The sequence below is a fragment of the Dermacentor silvarum genome, chromosome 1 (genome assembly GCF_013339745.2).
Source record: "Dermacentor silvarum isolate Dsil-2018 chromosome 1, BIME_Dsil_1.4, whole genome shotgun sequence".
Lineage (NCBI taxonomy): Eukaryota > Metazoa > Arthropoda > Arachnida > Ixodida > Ixodidae > Dermacentor > Dermacentor silvarum.
The window spans coordinates 436,194,056-436,213,176 of record NC_051154.1 but is presented as its reverse complement, the minus strand read 5'-3'; the positions used below and the strand labels follow the sequence as shown (position 1 = coordinate 436,213,176).

The 19,121-nt window shown below is 45.2% G+C and overlaps 1 protein-coding gene and 1 non-coding gene across 2 annotated transcripts; one reads left to right on the top strand and one right to left on the bottom strand.

Moving 5' to 3' along the window:
• Nucleotides 1-388: 388 nt before the first annotated feature.
• Trnas-aga (transfer RNA serine (anticodon AGA)) lies at nucleotides 389-463 on the bottom strand. The gene has a single exon. It is a non-coding gene; the product is annotated as a tRNA-Ser (tRNA).
• A 13,755-nt stretch (nucleotides 464-14,218) lies between these two features.
• On the top strand, nucleotides 14,219-14,704 carry LOC119448585 (tachykinin-like peptides receptor 86C). Its single transcript, XM_037711821.1, has one exon. The coding sequence runs from the start codon at nucleotides 14,219-14,221 to the stop codon at nucleotides 14,702-14,704; it is 486 nt and encodes a 161-aa protein (XP_037567749.1).
• The last annotated feature ends 4,417 nt before the right edge of the window (nucleotides 14,705-19,121 follow it).

Sequence of the window (19,121 nt, the reverse complement as noted above, 5' to 3'; positions counted from 1 at the left end):
GAGATAAATAATTAAAGGGAAACTGAGACATCCACCCAAATGTAGCAATTTGCTACAATGGAAACCCAACCCCGTTCCTCGAAAGAAAGCCTCGCAGTTGAAGAAAAATTCGTCCAGGTCCGGGACTCGAACCCGGGACCACCGCCTTTCCGGGGCAGCCGCTCTACCATCTGAGCTAATCAGGCGGCTAGCAGATGGCAGGGCGAAGTCGAATTTGTCGACAACTCGAAGCAAAGGCAAGTGTATGACGTAATAGTTCAGCGGAAATCCGCTAGGTGGAGATAAGTAATTAAAGGGAAACTAAGACATCCACCCAAATGTAGCAATTTGCTACAATGGAAACCCAACCGGGTTCCTCGAAAGAAAGCCTCGCAGTTGAAGAAAAATTCGTCCTGGTCCGGGACTCGAACCCGGGACCACCGCCTTTCTGGGGCAGCCGCTCTACCATCTGAGCTAACCAGGCGGCTAGCAGATGGCAGGGCGAAGTCGAATTTGTCGACAACTCGAAGCAAAAGCAAGTGTATGACGTAATAGTTCAGCGGAAATCCGCTAGGTGGAGATAAGTAATTAAAGAGAGTCCCGGACCAGGACGAATTTTTCTTCAACTGCGAGGCTTTCTTTCGAGGAACCCGGTTGGGTTTCCATTGTAGCAAATTGCTACATTTGGGTGGATGTCTCAGTTTCCCTTTAATTTTATTCGCGTACACGTCACTTTGACGTGGCGAGTTTTCGCGCTTTGGTGAGGTCGCGTGACAGACAGGCGAAGTGGGTGTAGCCAGAAAACATTGGATTAATAGCAGAGGGCTAATGGTGAAAAGGCGTCGAATCAGGAATGATTATTTTTGTGCGGTTTAATCATGCGTAATCAGTGTGTACACGTTATATCTGATGGGGAGCTATCACGGTTTTCGTGACGTCGAGTGACAGACAGGTGAAGTTGCTAGTGGCCCGAAAATGTTTTGACCAATCGTGGAGGCTGATTGCAGAAATTGTAATCAAAATCAAAACAGTTTGGAACCCTTTTATGTTATAGCGACCCAGATTGGTGAAATCAGAGCACTGGCTCCAGGATTTCGGCTGCCGCTCGAGATTGACCAGTGCAACATATAAGAAAACAATATCTCATTCTGGGTATTAGGTACGACGATTCTGGCTAAGTGTCTTTGGCCAACACCGACAGGCAGGCAGTCAAACATCATTGACATGACAGGCAGCAAGCATCAATAAAGGAGGAACACAGGAGGAATTAGAAGTTCGTCTAGCGACTCGCGTTGTTTTGAAGGCGCGGTCAGAGCTGGATGCTTTCTTGAAATACGCTGTTAGGGCTGTAAGAGAAATATAGTCCAAAAAGGTGTTTTTTCGGGACTGGCGATAAACAGTTGCTCAATCGAGACATCAAGCGATGCATAAAAGAAAAGCGTTTGTGTTCGAAGGCAATGCACAGTAATGATGGAGCTGACTGGTCTGTCTATCTAGAATAGGCTGACAGGTCTGTCTGTCTAGGAAGGCCCGCGAATACGCGCAAAATTGCCGCGCTACCGGCTGCTCGAGGCACTTTGCGTGCACTCGCGGGCTTCTTTCACGCTTGAAACAACACTTTTATCTAGCATGTCTTGAGCAACAGAAAGCTGTATCGGGAGTTATTCATGTTGCTCTACAATTTCCTCATTGACATTATTCATTAAATTTTAATAGTTGAGGAGTTGATAAATAATTAGGACTAATTATTTAATTAGGCGGAATGCAAAAATAATCTGACTGTCTCCAAGCGACGGCAAATAACATTACCTTGGTTCTGTCCAGCTATGTGGCATTTGCATATTTTTAAGGATTGGTACATGATAGTTGGGACCCCCTGCAAATGTATAAATGTGCGTGCGAGCGTGGGTGTGTTTGCTGGCGGGCTCATGCGATAATTAAAGGCTGTGTTCGTGAGGTGTATTTTATTTCAGAGCATCACTTTTGTTCGAGCAGTCCACATGCTTTTCGTATCAATTGTGGTACGTTATTTTATTCGCGATTTCTTTTTTGTTATGTGTCATCGTATTGACACCCAGCTTTATATCATAGAAAGGATTGCCGTCCGTCGTACGCGTACGTTCGCTCGCACCATAGGCCACAGGACGAGCAAACCTCTGGGCACAGGCACTACGTCGCTTCGACTTAGTGCTTTATTGAAACTGTGAACAATATAATAGAAGGCTGAGGCTAACAGCACAGAAGACGACAGTGAATCGTACAACAGCAACCAGTCTTGATAATGAGAAACGTTTACGCGTTTTTTTTCGTCTCGCATGGAAAATTATAGTCTCAAAAGCGTCGGGAAAAATAGTCATCCGCAGCCCTATAAGCGAGAGAAAGCTCAAGCTAGAAACACAAGGAAAAAACAACAAAAATGCTCACAACACCTTGATGACAAGCGTAATGTTTGTAAGGGACTGACACTACAGTTCTATTTGATAAAACTCAATAGAGTGTCCAGTTGAGTATGTAAAGTTAGGCTATTGTGCGCATAAAGAAGCCTATCAGACTTCAAGCAGATGTTCGCAGCAGAGCAATAATGTTACTTCCTTCCACAGCAGCGCACGCCGAATACAATTGTGCACTCAAAACTGCTCAATGCACTTTGAGATGACAAACCAGAGTGCGCGACAATGATGTAAGCACGCGCCATCCTCGGCTATCATTTGTGGCCTCTGGACAATTGGCCACAACAGCGCGTTCCAACGCTTACCCGCATCAGCTTGAGTGGCACAGATAGAGGTGATTATGGGCGTAAGACTGCTACACCCCTATCGTTGAAATTTCTTCTTAAGTTGTCATCTGCGACGGCTGTTTAGGTTTTGTGAATCGACTTACACTTAATATTGGTGCAAGTACTGGAGTTCGGACCTGTGCTACCACTGCGTACACACCTTTTTTCGACGGCAGCGCTCGTCTTTGCAGCGCCAGCCATCCATGGCTGGCGCTGCAATGATGACCTTGAAGCTTGATGACCTTAAGAATAGGTTTAGCTTTGTGAATACGCTTTCTTTGTCAGATTTTTCCTTAAGCCAAAATTTGTTCGGAAGTTCGCTTAGTGAATGCTGCTCCAGGTGGTAAGGATTTAACGACTAACTCCAGGCCGATATCTCTCACATCTGTTGTTTGTAAGGTTCTTGAACATTTTTCTTGAACATTTTTTACATATGATGAGTTTTAGATAAAGATTCGTCAAAGTTCTTACAAACACTTTGTGAAATAAAATACATGTAAAACAGCACTTACCTTCGGATATTTACCAGGACCACGATTCGAACATCTGAGCTTCGCATCTCGCACCCAGTACCCCACCACCATGGCCCACCGGAACGCGTTAGTGGCTGGAGTCATTGGCTAGTGAACAGTAATATGCACTGTCTACGCTGGTGTTCTCGAAAGATTTTTCTCCGGCGATGGACCCCTGGCAGCCTAGCCCCGGGCACCAACAGCCTTAACCGCTGGACAAATAAAGTTTATTCCTATCCTATCCTACGCTGGTGTTTGCATTTCACGCATTGAGAGGGCAGGCGAACTACCACACTCCACAACTAAAAACTAGAATAATCGCTACCAGTTCAACGCCGGGAAAAGTGCTGTCGGTGCTCGCCGCTTCCTAAGTATTGAACGGACACCTTAGAATGAAGCACTTTGCTTGAAACCGCCTTGGCCAAATCGGAACTCAGTAATCCCTTTTAAACACCGGAACTGCTTATGCTCGCGCCCATGTGCGCCGATCACGAACTCAGCCGGTTACATAAAAGATTATAAGGCCTAATCTGCAGTAGAAAAGAATATTATCGGCTTTAACTCGGCACTTTTGGCTGGCGAAGGTTGAAGTTTGGAAGCCTTTTGCACTTGAACTTCAGAAGCCTGCTGTTCATTTTGGGTACAAATCACACCACAAATATGAGCGCAGGCATTTCCACGGCTAGGTTTATGGCGGGATGATTTCGATCATGCAGTGGCCCGAGGCCCGTTCCAACGATTGTAACACCGTGGTCTCCTGACTAAAGCTTCATTTGAAAGCCCATATAATAAGTACCTATAGAAACCATGATAAGCTGCATCACTTTATAAGCCGCAGTTGTCTACAAGTAACCAACGAAATTCAGCGAAGTTATCGCATGACACCTCATAAGGTACTGCAATAAAATCCGTATAGCTTCTCCACCAAGCAAACATTGTGTGTATTCTCTAAGTGAATGACTGTTGTCAAGTTAACGATGAAAAACGTCCATGACATTACCAATAAAGGGCTACATGTAAAGTTTGCTTAGCTTCCCACAAAGGAAATGTTGTGTGTATTCTAAATTGAAAGCCTGCTGTGGAGCTAATGCTACAGCAGATATAATGTCTGATTAGTTATCCAGCAAGAAAACAGTGTGGGTATTCTAAAGATGAAGTCTATTTTGAAGCTATTGCTAAAATATATGTGACTTTACCTATAAGGCATCACCCCAAAGTCTGCTTAGTTTCCCACAAGAATAACCTGGTGTGTATATTGATGTGAGTTCCTGTTGTGAAGCTGATAGTGTAACACGTCATGTATTGATTTCGTTTTGTGTCTGTGATAATTCATAAGAAGATAAGTAAAAGCTCGCCAGAAATTCAAGCACCATTTTTATTACGACACAACTAATTGCCTACAGCGGCAATGAGTCTTATTGTTTCTCATTCGTTGCCAGCATTTTTGAGAAATTGCTTAATTATCAAAAACAGAGAAACAGTTTCCTACACGAAAAGCAATCTCAATGCCGAAGACGAGAAAGGTTCAAGTTAACAAGCGCAAAAATACTTTGCAGGTTTTCATAACGTACTTCGGGATGTCCTGCAGAAGAAACACGAACAGAATTAAAATAAAAAAGGAAGCAAACATACTTTCCAAGCACACTTCTTGTGTTAAAGAACTACTACCTTGTTGGAGAGTTCGGAGAATAGTAAAGAAAATAAATGGCATGTTTCCCCAGGAAAGCGCTCTTTCAAGTGCAAATATCCATACGAAATACTACTTCAGTTCATTACCACAACTACTGTGCAGGTTATTTGCAATGTTCTGATTTTGTAGACTAGCAGAAGAGATTCAGGATAGAAACACTAGATAGTGAAGCATGGGGCCCAGTTCTCGAAGTTCTCATAGAACTCTTCACCGGTTTTTGTTCGGTGGTGTTCAGGTGCGCCCTAATTATTTCTCCTTCGAGGTGTTTTATTGTTGCCATTATTGTGAAGGGGTGGGTAACAGAAGCGTGAAATGAGTGCTGCAGGAAACTTGTGCAGGAAAGTTCTGAAACCAAAGCAGAATTAACGTATACCTATCCATTAAAACAGCTCTTTACTCCTTCCTCGGCGTACAGCTAATTACAGAGATGTGGAGATTGAAAGGAACACGCTTTTACGTAGCCGCAAATGGGCTGCCGACCCGTAATTGTCCCTGACACCTAGCGTGACACACGAGGGTCCTCGAGATAAAATCGCCAGCGTGTCCATTATAGCCCCTGTTGGGTTTTGTACTATTTGTTTTATTGTACTGTTTGTTTGTTTACGACTGGCACTCCGGCCGGAGTGCCAGTCGTAAGTGCATTTCAAGAAGAAAAACTATTAAACTCCAGAAAAATTATCACGGGGAGCTTGCTTTTTAGGCATACGCTTAAACGCAGTTAATAGTTATTACTGAGTTACTTCCGCTTACACCTAAGCCTGTCAACGTTAGCGTAGTAATTTCTTCGGGAAAGAAAGTTGTTTTCCCTCACACTAAAATCCCTTTTCTGATACCCCTAGTGTTGGAAAGGCCCACATTTCTTTAACATCTGCATATATCTGTAGAAATCAACAAATTTTTCTCGCGTGTATTTATCTTATATTTAAATAAAGAAAAAGAAAGTGCGCATAAACAGCACGAAAACACAAAAGTTTTAAAATCCATCAATACTTTTGTTTCTGCCGCCGAGTTGTTTTCGCTGATAGACTAAACAATGTTACAACTAAGCGTCGGTTTCATTCTGTTTGCTGAATTAAAAATTTTTCATTAATTCTGTTTTTAAAGTATATGTAAACTAGTGCACCGGGCCAAAGACAGTTGGCGAAAGGGTACATAGAGGTGTGAAGTTAAGAAGTGACCAACCTGAGGACTATTAGAGATAGCTAATGTAAATCACATTCTGTAAGTCAATGCTGCATCTGCACGAAACTGGCCTTCGCGCTTACCTTTAATTTGATCCTAAGGTTATGCTGCGTGGCAACCCAAGCGAACACAAAAATACCTACCCATGAGAGTGCTTTTTGTTCTTCATAGAGACTGACTTTGCTCTTTAAGGAAATTATGCTCGAACTCAAAAGAGCCTGTTGACCGTAGTTTGTGCATGATCAGTAGGATTTACAGTAATATTTCTTATCTTCGCTGCATAAAACGGACCTTAATAAGGCATTTTATCTCCCGTATCGCAAGATCTATCATTACGAAAAAATGGAGGATTTCTACAGACTACCTCTACTCTTAAAGGGGTACTGCTTTGTGCTAGTTTGTAACAACTCTACTCTTACTCATTATTGATCAACTCAAAGTACTCAGCCTATTAAGTTGTGTTTTGTATGTAGATGATACTACTATTTTCTCTGCCAATCAATCTCAATTCTATTAAAAAATTAAAGGGAGACTAAAGACAAATATTATTCAATCTAAATTGAGAGATTAGGCATTTGTAATAACGAATTGATCGTTTGTTTTAAGCGAGAAAATGACAAAAATGGAAGATCAGAGTAGGGCAGCGTGTTGTGGACTATAATGCCTCTTGTGTGACGTCAGCACTGGCTTATTCAGAGATCGGCATAGAGGGCGGTCACGTGGAGATTACGACAACTCATCCAGGTCTTGGCACGAGCGGTTCAAAGTGAGGAGCAGCAGCGGAACATTCTGCAACAATTTTCTGCGGAATAAAGTGATATATTGGCATACTTAAAACAATTAAACAATTATAGAGCTCGATATGAATAATTATTTAATACTTTCTACTTAACTTTTTCAACATTTTGGTATAGTGTCCCTTTAATATCAATCTTTAATGCGCATTCCTGGTGTAAAGCAAACTGTGTCGTATAAATCGCTCTAAAATCACACTTAATGTATTACGCTCTAGATTAGCAATTTCGCTTACCGGTCATGCTTTAACACTGTCTAATTGTACCAAGTTTCTTGGTGAAAACCTTTGTAGGCGCCTTTAAATTTGTTTTCATGTCAGATCGCGGCTTAAAGAAGTTTTTTTTTGTGGAATTCAGATTGTTATTCAGACGCGTGCCTCTACTTGTTCTGTGCTTTATCACTGACATTTCTAGATATCTGAAAAAAGTGTATGTGTTATTAGTTTGTATCTCTCATGCAATAGGTTGTGTATGCATTCTAGTTTTTTTACATTTCTTGTACAAATGTGGTGCCTGTTGACCTAAATCCTGTTTACGTGCTTATATAGGGTGTCCCAACTATCATGCACCAACATTTAAAGATATTCAAATGCCACGCAACTGGAAAGAACCAAGTGAATATTGTTTGTATTGCTTGGAGATACTGAGATTATTTTTTGCATTCCATCTAATTACATAATTAGTTTTAAATAATTGATAAACTTCTCAGATAATATAATTAGCTGAAAGTGTCAATGAGAAAAATTGCAGAGTAACTTGAAAAGCTCCCGATACAGCTTTTTGTTGCTCAGTACGTGCTACATAAAAGATTGTTTCCTAGCGTGAAAGAAGCCCGCAAATACACGCAAAGTGCCTCGAACGGCCAGTCGCGCCTACGCTTGCTCTGTTGTAGCGTCAGTTGCATCCTCATACTCTAGACACTTGGCTCGAATCGAGAGCACAATAGACAGAAAAAATTTCGTAATGGTTCACGACAATAACTTACACACTTTCTCCGTAGTTTGGGGAATAAACATGTATGAACCAGAGAGACGGGAGGGGAGATTCAAAAAAGTTTTCGTTGGTAACTTCTGTGTGCTATTGATCGGGGTCGCTTTCGCTAATAACATCTCCGGTACCATGATTTGCTGGCGTTTATCCTTGCCAAAAATTTTTCATGTAGTGGCTCTTCATTGAATTGTGAATGTGTGTGGTAGAATTCACAAAGCTTTTCATTCGCAAGTGCACCCGCCTTCTCTAATAAGATGTCCAGCATGAGGATTGGTTAAAATTTGCTATTGCGAACATTTTTCGCCTGAAATATTTTTCGTGAACAAGGGCCCAGATACTGCCAATAATGAATCTACTACAGTACTTGCAACGACTGCATGTACCCGCATAGCAGGCGGCAAGTTTATTGGGGAGACGACTTGATGGTTAACAATTAGTCGCTTTGCATGAATTCCACTTGCAGTTATGACGACCTTGCGCTGGCCACTTGCGGCGCCTAAGAAAGAGAGCCCTCAGTATTTTCTTCTTTCCAGCACAGCCTACGCTGAAGCCGCGTTTACCTGAATGCTGTAGTTGCAGATCGTGTTTCTTAACGCACCATGCTAATACATATTGGGCAGTGATTACACGTGTTCGCACCCCTCTCCACCCGAAAGCCGTTGCAACCTGTTTCCAGCTACTTGCACGAGCGGAGGAGAGCACATGACGGCAGCCGTATTACGATGTGATGGGAAGCGCCACTTGTCTCGTTCATGGAAACACCATTTCTGAGCTGAATGATTATGCATCGTTACACGACAGCGAACGCCCGCGACGCAGACAACGTGAAGGTGAGTCCCTAACTGTGAGTACGTAAGACAGCTGAAATCGCGCTTGTAATGCCTTGCACGAGGTAGCAATTATGAGTCCCTCTTAGAACACGAGATAAACAGACATGAAATTGAGTTACAAATCTAAGAAAACGGAAGGAATATCCCTGGTGGGCCGAAGGTTTTGCCATACCGCGCGAGCTGAAATGTAGTGCACTCCGTGTGATGTTTTTTGTGTGTCACTGATCTCGGGGGCGTGCGGGTGTTATGAGAGATGGAGAGGGAAGAGGCATGGCAACACAGCAAACAGATTTTATTTACACGCGAACTCAAAAACCTCAAACCGAAAATCAAGCTACACACTGAACTAAAACACAATGAATAAATAAACGCTAACAAAAATGCAGCCTAATGAACTAATAAACCTGCCCTTAACTTTGCCTACGTTAGTCCTAGGCCTTTCCTACCCCAAAGTCTGGCATCACTGGCCTACTGTTGTGGCGATGCAAGAAAGTCGTTCTTACGGAGTTCGTCCTCGTTGCTCGTCTTCTCCCGGCGGGGATCTCGTTGGGCCTTTCTTAATGTCGGTGCCTCCGTCGACCGTCGTATATTCGTTGCTGCCTTTCGGTCGGTCCTTCAACTCGCTCTTCTCGGGAGCCTGGATAACCCGGTCGCTGCTGCTGACGTGGCCGGGAGAGGTGACGGGTTAGGCCTAGCGACGTCCTCGGCCGCTGCTTCCGTCTCGCTCCTTTCCCGAGAGCCGACGTGGCGTTCCGGGGATCATCGCACGTGCCGGTCTGCCGTAGAAGGGGGAGCCTCTCTGGGGTGCCTGGTCTTGTCGTGAGGAGCTGCAGCTCGTCCAGGAGCCTCACCCGAACTTGCCGAGGTCGACGGCCACACCATGGACGGCCAACGTCACGGACTCGGCCAGACCCCCAAGTCTCCCGTCGCCAGTGCGGTGCTGGCGATGCGACCTTCCTGGCCCGGAGCCACGTCGATAATGCTCAGACAACGCCGTTTCTCCTTCGATCACGCCTCGGGTCACGCGCCTCGCGCGCTCGCGCCGTTCAGAACGCTCCGCTCACATCGTCCTCGTCTTCTTTTATTTCGCCTCCGGCGTCTTACTCATGACATGGCTCCCCTCTTCAAGAGTTTTTTTCCAAAAAACTGCTTCCTCTTGAACTTCTTTTTGGCGGCGAACTTGACTTTCGTTGTGGCTTGAGTGCTCTTCTGTGCGTCGTCTTCGCTTGCCACTCATCATCACACTTCACTGCACTGTCGCGCACGTTTCACCATTTGTTTCTGTTCACACAACACTGCACTCAATTGTTCGTAATGCTTATCGTCCCAAACACTCTATAAGAATAAACTTGGTATCTATACACATTTGTAAGAGCTGACAATTCCAGTGTCCGAGGGCGTTCCTAAATAATATTCCTTTAGTACCCTACCGGTCATACCTGATCATTTTTTCCGCCTTTTCCTAAGCTCCCACGCTTCTCTACGCCCAGCCTGCCTCCTTCGCTTTCTTGCTCTGGCACATTTCTCGTGCAGCTTGGAGTGGCTCTGCCTTAACTCTGGCTTCATCTTTTTCTTTGGCGTCCGCCTCTTCTCATGCATCTGCGTTTTAACACGCTGTTTTCTTTTCCATCTACTGGGAGTTTTCTTTCTACCTCCATGCTTTGCGCGTTTTAGGCGACTAGCGCATCTATCCTCCCTCTCATTTCTTTCGGAGTTTGGCTGATTCCTCATTTCTGATGCCTGTCGATCACTGAAATCGTTTTCGATTATCACCTCACTGTCATTCCGAGGTGAATCTACTTTTTCCTCTACTACGCCCTTACGCGTTCTGTGCGAGTTCTTCCTACCCTTGCTCGTTGTCTTGCGTCTCGAGTGATTCGGGTATCTGCCAGCTTTCTCATTTCTCTCTGAGGTTGGCTGACTTATCGATTCTGATGCTTGGCTATCCTTGGAATCATTTTTCATTACCGACCCCCTGTCGTTCTGGGTTGAAGCTACTTTCTCTACACCGTCATAGGCGCTATCTATTCTGCCAACGTCTTCTGACAGATTTCTGCTGTCCGGCGGCTCTGCTACACTAGCGGGCCTACTCTCAATCTTAAGCTCAGCCTCACGCTCTTTCATTTTCAATGCCTGTAACTGCTCTCGCAGCATCTTAAGCTCTCTCTCCTGGAGCTGTTTTCTTTCCTCGTAAGCTTTAGTAACTGCAGCAAGTTCTGCTAATCTAGCCGCCTCTACGCGTTTCCTTTCATCGTCGATAAGTTTCAGGCCCTGCTCCTTGCTGAGCTTCTGCTTGCGAATGGTGGCCGATATCGCCTCCCAATCCATCTCTGCAACTCCCGAGTATCAGTGACTGGGCTGGATAGAATCCGGGAACGGATCCTGGCAGGCTCGCCAATTGTGATGTTTTGTGTTGTCACTGATCTCGGAGGCGTGCGGGTGTTATGAGAGATGGAGAGGGAAGAGGCATGGCAACACAGCAAACAGATTTTATTTACACGCGAACTCAAAAACCTCAAACCGAAAATCAAGCTACACACTGAACTAAAACACAATGAATAAATAAACGCTAACAAAAATGCAGCCTAATGAACTAATAAACCTGCCCTTAACTTTGCCTACGTTAGTCCTAGGCCTTTCCTACCCCAAAGTCTGGCATCACTGGCCTACTGTTGTGGCGATGCAAGAAAGTCGTTCTTACGGAGTTCGTCCTCGTTGCTCGTCTTCTCCCGGCGGGGATCTCGTTGGGCCTTTCTTAATGTCGGTGCCTCCGTCGACCGTCGTATATTCGTTGCTGCCTTTCGGTCGGTCCTTCAACTCGCTCTTCTCGGGAGCCTGGATAACCCGGTCGCTGCTGCTGACGTGGCCGGGAGAGGTGACGGGTTAGGCCTAGCGACGTCCTCGGCCGCTGCTTCCGTCTCGCTCCTTTCCCGAGAGCCGACGTGGCGTTCCGGGGATCATCGCACGTGCCGGTCTGCCGTAGAAGGGGGAGCCTCTCTGGGGTGCCTGGTCTTGTCGTGAGGAGCTGCAGCTCGTCCAGGAGCCTCACCCGAACTTGCCGAGGTCGACGGCCACACCATGGACGGCCAACGTCACGGACTCGGCCAGACCCCCAAGTCTCCCGTCGCCAGTGCGGTGCTGGCGATGCGACCTTCCTGGCCCGGAGCCACGTCGATAATGCTCAGACAACGCCGTTTCTCCTTCGATCACGCCTCGGGTCACGCGCCTCGCGCGCTCGCGCCGTTCAGAACGCTCCGCTCACATCGTCCTCGTCTTCTTTTATTTCGCCTCCGGCGTCTTACTCATGACACTCCGTCGCAATTAATGCGGACGACGATGCGACAGCGCACATATAGGTTCTTTTGCATTATCATTATCAGTATCTATTTCAATACTGGTCCTGAAATAGAAAATTTTCCGGAGCACCACCTCGACAAGCCACACCACAAGTTCTACAGGGACCGCATTTTTTTGTGAATAAAGGCCCGAAATACTGGCTCCGGGCCAGTATTTCTCAGCATCTGTTTACGCTGCAACTGTTCGTAAGAGAAAAAGCCAGCCAGTCCTAAAGTTGATCAGATATATAGCGAAGACAGCTGGTCTTTAAAGAATAACACCTACGAACCAAAAGCGTCGCGGATTCCGCGCATGGCCCGTATTCTCAAGGCATTTCTCATGCTAGTATGTTCCTGAGAGGACATACGAGCAAAGCGTTATGTCAGACGCGAATGCTGGCGGCCAATACCGAACAGCACTCACGAACAAGAAAGCGCTACAATTTTGGCTCCAGGAATATTTCAAATTTGCGCGGCTTCCACCTCGTCGACAAAAGCGGCGTTGTCCGGCTGCACTGCCGCAAATTATGGTGACGTCATTTGGAAGCGAAAGTGACTTCCTTCGCTGGGATTCGCCATCCGCGGAAAGCGAACTAAAAAGGAAGCTTCGCGCGCAGCCTGGAAGATCGATTGAATAACTCGAGCGGGCCCACGGCGAGAATCATTCGCACGGCAGTGCTCGCGCGGGACGGTTGGGGCCTTCCAGCGATGCGGCGTTGCACCTCTCCGCCCTGAGACCGGCGAAACGCGTACGCCTGTGTGTGTGCGCGACATCGGCGAACATTTTGCTCGTGAACGAGGATTTATTTATTTGCCCGCAGGTCAACAGCACGTAAGTGGGACAAAACTGTGCGATATCATATTCCGTGTGCGTCGTCAAGGAACAACTGCAAATACTTCTTAATTGCAACCAGAAATATATATTTGCTTCAGCACTCAAGCGTACTCGCGTAGGTGTCTGTGGTTTACCCGTTCGTATTGGGGATTACGGAATGAAAACTGGACATTCGTGTGGAATATGTTGCCATGCAACAGTTTCTAAAGACTTCAGAGGGCTGGAAGTGCTATCAACTGTAGACGCCTGTTGAGTGTCGCTCGAACTGTGATGGGGGACCATTGCTAATTGAATATTATTTCGCTTTGTGATAGGCAGTGGGGGGCGTGAAAGTGTGGGGGAAGCTTCACAGACCTCTTACTCGTAAACGAAAAAAAAAACTGCTCAAGTAGCGATAAGTTTGTGTAGGTTATCCTGCTTTAATTCGACACATTTCCGAGCTGTCATAATGTTGGAACTACCGGTGTAGCCGTGAAAAAAAAAAACGTGATAACGGGAAACAGGGTTCATAGACTGCTTTGTATTTTGTGAAAACTGTTAGAAGACTAGTTAAATAGTTAAATGTGGCACAAAAATGCGAAAAACAAGTTTGTACTTCTCGCGCAAAACTTAAACGTTCATTTGCAGGTATTCTAAACACCAGTAGCTTTTCGTAAATTTAGGATAGCAGTTATCTCAACCCAGTAAGTCTACGCATTTCCTAAAGCCACGTCTGAATTGTTACCCCAACTGCAACTGTTTCTGTCACGTCACTCACGACTTTATCTCGGCCACCTCAACGCAAAGAGAATTCGACAAAACTCACAAAAGAGAATTACTTTTTATAGAGATAAGAAATCTCACAGAAGCGACACTTTGGGTCCTCGGGCGACGTCTGAGTCCACTTTCTTCCACGAAGTAAGCAAGTAACGAATGCACGTCTCCTGACGGGGCCGTAACAGTGCGCCTGTTCAGTATCACCCGTTTCTTTTTTTTTCACTGTCCTGACATGTATGGCCCCAGGGTGACGTTATAACTGCCGCAATTTGTTTTGCTGAAGAATAGTACGGCGTGTGTATTATAGTGCTGAAGTAGATTGCAGAAATTTTTAATTTATCAGTGCATTGGCGGTATTTTTGAAACGCGCTGTGGTAGTGACACTAAAGGATAAATCGGAAGCCACTGAATTTAGAACTCGGCGGACATTACTGTAGCAAAAAAAGGCAGTAAAGGTGATAACGTGGTCTTGAAACTACGAGCAGGCACAAGATGGAACTATAGACACGTACGGCCTTCGTGCGAAGCTACCTGCTAGGATGACTCTACCGCCTGAGAGCGACGTCGCTCTCTTGGGTCGACTACTGAACGGTTCGTTGGTGAACGCGGATAACACATCCCTCCTGCGCACCCTGCTTGAGTCTCTGAACGACACTGCTTCACGTCCGCGCGCTCCGGTCATTGAAGTGCACAGCCAGCGGCAGTGGGTGCTGCCCTGGTGGACGCAACTGGTGTACGCCTGCCTTTTCGGATTCATGGTAGCCACGGCAGTGCTGGGCAATGCCACTGTGGTCTGGATTGTGCTCGCTCACCGGACAATGCGCACCGTTACCAACTACTTCCTGCTCAACCTGTCGTTAGCTGACGCCCTCTCGGCCACGTTCAACGCCATCTTCAACCTAGTTTACATGCTGGAGAGCCACTGGGCCTTCGGCGAAGCTTACTGCGTCTTCAACAACTTCATCGCCAACTTGACCGTGGCCTCATCGGCATTTACGATGGCAGCCATGAGCATTGACAGGTGAGCCTTTCCTTGTACCGAGTCTTCCACAATTTCCGCTCTGAACCGCACTGGTCTTTATCGCGGTTGTTTACTTATTGGCAATATTTTGTTTATCGTTAATGTTATAATACGCATGGTCTCTTCGTAGGCAATTACCAGATGGCAAAACTGCAGCTCGCGAGCCTCACGTGGCATCTTAGAGATCCGCGTGCAGCTCACGTGTCTGAATAGAAAAGAAAATGCTTGTTGCGGTTAATTTCACGCTAGGTGTAATTAGCATCGAAATGTCTGAACAAACTGGTAACTTATGAGCAGGTAGCTTCTTTATTACAGATGATGATAGAGTACAGAAGTGATCTTGATAGACTGAATGAAGACAACGGAGGTGTGAAGGTTATGCGACCTCGTGTAGCCTGCTTGAGACTTAGAATGTGTGTCGGACTCCGTGTATTCGGTGGAGAGATATGTTCTCACATTTTTTTTACCTGTATGCTTCAGTGTGTCTCGGGCGGCATTGGCACCTCGTTTACTCACTGTAACTCACTTGGCATTTAACTCTGAACTTGTTAAGCTTCTTCTTTTGCTATATATATTTATTATTACCATTATATGACAAGGAGTAACTGTGCCATTATAAGGTGAATAAATCTTAGTTTTATTTTCATTTAAAGAAAAAGAAAAAGCGTGGAGGTGATTCTGTTTCATGTTAGTATTCGGAATAAGCTGAATGTGCTTGAACGTGAGGTGGTACATCATCAGAAATCTTAAAAGTAGTCATTTGAAACTTCCATCATTAAAAATATATCTTGTCAAATATAATACAACGGGCCAGAAAGAAAGACTCGGAAGAATACACTTTTTGGAGTAAATAGATGCGATAAACAAAGCAGGAATATTAGGGATGGATTCCAAATTCAAGTAACCGAATAAAGACACTTGTCCCACACAGACGACGCATACACCAGTTTATGACACATTACAGTCTTTTAAAGTATTAGTTTAAATGACAATAGAACAAGGCCACACTTACGGAGAGTAAATGAAAAATTTCGCTTAGCATTATTTGTTATTTTACGTGTATTGTTTGTGCAATGTGAAGAAAGTATAAAGAAATTCGGTGTACCTCACGCTCGTGTACTAGTCACCACTAAGAGAAGCTTTCTTGGATGTGTGCGCAAGTGTTCGGCTTGGCGTTTACCAACCAGCTAATGGTCATGTTCTGCCCGACGCTCCGAATGGAAACGAATACGTTCTCATTTCGTTCGATTCTTGTTTTTGGCCTCCACCTTTTCCGTAAGCTGCAGTGCACGCTTTCGTGCCGTTTTGTTCACCGTAATTCTGCCTCCGCACTGAGCTGTTCATTGTTGCCGACTTCCTTTTGCTTCCATTTGCTGTTGCCCACTTATTCGCATCTTGGCTCTTGTTATGCTCTCTTGCATGTACCCCGAGACCCAAGTTTTATTCGGGTGTATACCGAGTGGTACATACCCCCGTGGCTCAAGTTGTGTACTCAGACATCACCCGAAAAGCGTTGAGAAGAGACAAAGAAAGAATCACTCTCCAATACCTCTAGCCAACGCAAATCTTACCATGGTTCTAAACGATTTGCCCAACGTAATATCACTTCTTCTTCTGCTTATGATAATTAGAAGACGACAATGCTGACTTTCCACGCCATTGGCCGCTTGCGTCTGGAAATGGCCAGTAAGTGCAATGCCGAGATAGAGAGAGAAAATTTTAATCATATGAAAGGCAGAGAAGTCGGCCTGAGATGCATTTCTAATAGAGCTCTCGGTAATGAATAAACATGCACGCGAGTTGTAACATGCACTGCAACGGAAATTCTGTGGGGGTGATAGTACAGCTTATTCTTCTCTTACATCCCTACATAACTTCTGTGGCTTGGGCGAGACGCATCCTTTCGATTGAACATAAACACTATAATCCAGTTCGAATTCATCCCTGAATCGTAGTTTCTTACTTTATTCAGCGCTGATTGACGTCGATGTCTATAATTCAACTAGCCGCAGCACAACTCTTAATCATGTTGACTTCAGTGTCGCGTATGCTAATGCAGCCCAATATACCCGAGGTGCTTTTTGTGCTGCCGCATTGATATTGCTTGCGTAGTTATTTCCTTCTGTAAACGACAGTGTGCAATTCCGAATTCTCCTGCGCATGCGCCTTGACCCATTCAATCGCTGTCAAGTGCAACTTTCCTACAGACAACAGCTACAATTATGAAATGTTTTTAATTTGAAGGTAGCAGTGACCCAACCCCATTTGAACACAGCACTTGAACTGGCAACAGTTATGTACTTACACCATTGTGAAATTCGAGAGAAAAATAAACGATTTAGTTTTTCCAGCAGCTAATACAGGTAATTCGTGGATTCGGCACTAATATGTTAATATCTACCTAGCATCTTTCCAGCTAAATATTTTGTCTATGGGAAGCAATTTTACAGTATTCGTGGTTGTTGAGGTACTCTGGCATGCTTACTTCAAATCCGGTTCTTCCCATCAAATTGATCCCGGCGTTGCATATAAATAACTTCTCTCAGCAACTCCACAGCCGCCACTAATGAAGGGAATGAGAGGTAAGTGATCATGTAATAACACTCGCATGAACTTTTTTTCTGGTAATATATATTTATTGAGAGGTCGGCGCATTTGTTGGGTGCCGACTACTCCTCGTCGAAGGGCAAACAAGAAATTTTCTAGTTAGCGGTGAGAAGTAAACTTCTCATTCATTGACTCTGCAATAGTAGGGTAAGCTTCAAATGCCGACTACTTTGCCATTCATCTATGTAACTTAGTGCGTGTCTCCATACAAAACAACTACGGCACCAGTAGGGGGTGTGACCTCCATACAGGGTAATGCCTGGGAGAAATAGCTGACACGGCAGCGGCACACGTCCTGTAGGACAGTCATTAGACAGTTTTAGTTTAGCGTGGTTACCGGAATAGTGGGCGTACCGGAATAGCGGGATAGAAATGCGCATGCGCAGTACGCTATACGACTCATACCGTTTACCGTGCGCACGCTTTTTCTCAGAGTTAACGTTACCGTGTTAGCGTGGTTTACGTAGTTTACGTAAAACATGGTGGTGGTCCCGGTCGCCCGCTTCGAACTGAATTTGACGTTGTTTTCGTAGAATTCACTTCGTTCGTAGCAAATGAGTGCGTAAACGGCTTTTGCTTAGTCTCATGCCGCTTCGACGAGAGAGTGTTGTGGCTAATCTTCAGGAATTTTCGAGATCGCTTCTCGTTTCGAACGCGCCTAAGCCTAACGAGAGAAATTTTCTCCGAGATGCGAGCGCCACTTGTAGGTAATGTCGGGAGATAGGCGCGACAACGGCATATGGCCTCTGAGATGGCAACATTTTGGAGGCTATGGTAGACAGCTTGTACTGCTTGTCTGTTTCGCTGCAGGTCGGCGGACATGGGAAGTAAAAATACAACGCGCTCCTGGTTTCCATTGCACGGCCTCTCGCACTTTCCCGACGCACACACACATAGACTTAGGTGCCCTATGTATGCGAAATTCAATGCGTATTGGAACAGCGTCCCCCGCGGAAACTACGCAATCACGCTATACTAAAACTCTCTTTCTGCAAAGTTCGTTTGCGGAACGGTAACGCTATTTCCCTTAACCCCGCTATTACACTAACGTTAAACAAAACCTGTCTATTATAAACTACTCGAAATATAAGCGACCTATCCGATTTGAGAGCGCGTCGCCGTCGCAGATACACTACATGTCCGGATGGCACCGTCTGCCGGTGGTTCCATCTCTTTTTTTCTAGCGACGACAGCCGCTTCTGCGTCATCAACGGGACTATGTAAGCAACATGGTCGCTACAAAAGTGGCTATCTTCGACAGCCACGTCGTCAGTTGCGACCCCTATTTCAGGAAATACTTACTCACGCTACGTTATGCCAATAAGTAAGGTTGTGTTGCTGTTGTGGTTGTCCCAGCTAACGTTAGCTAAGATGCTGAAAGCAAAAGAATATATAGTTCTATTGCATTCCATATAAATATATTCTATTGTAGATTTGATTTCCTTTGCCGCACTAACATAATTCTACACAGCGAACGCAGTTATAAGCAGTGTGCCCATTTAGCCCGTCTGTCCGTCTCTCCGCAACTTTTTTTACAGTTATGTACATAACAAAATTAATTAATTCTGATTCGTGTCGAGGATAGAACCACAGCTTACACGCTTGCAACCGCTTTAAACACGAGTACACCTCCGTTTTTTCTTATTCTTTCTTGGTATTTATCACAACGCAGCAATGAGACTTGCAGGGCGCATAAATGTACTAATGACCTATTGAGAATCTTCTCTATACATGCTGGGCGACACAGAGAGGTAAAAGAGCCCCATAAAAATTTTGTCTCATCCTTGGGACATGCTGCCCAGGCAACGATAAAA

Coding starts and splice junctions, on each gene's coding strand:
- LOC119448585 (XM_037711821.1), top strand. CDS start 14,219: ATGACTCTACCGCCTGAGAGCGACGTCGCTCTCTTGGGTCGACTACTG.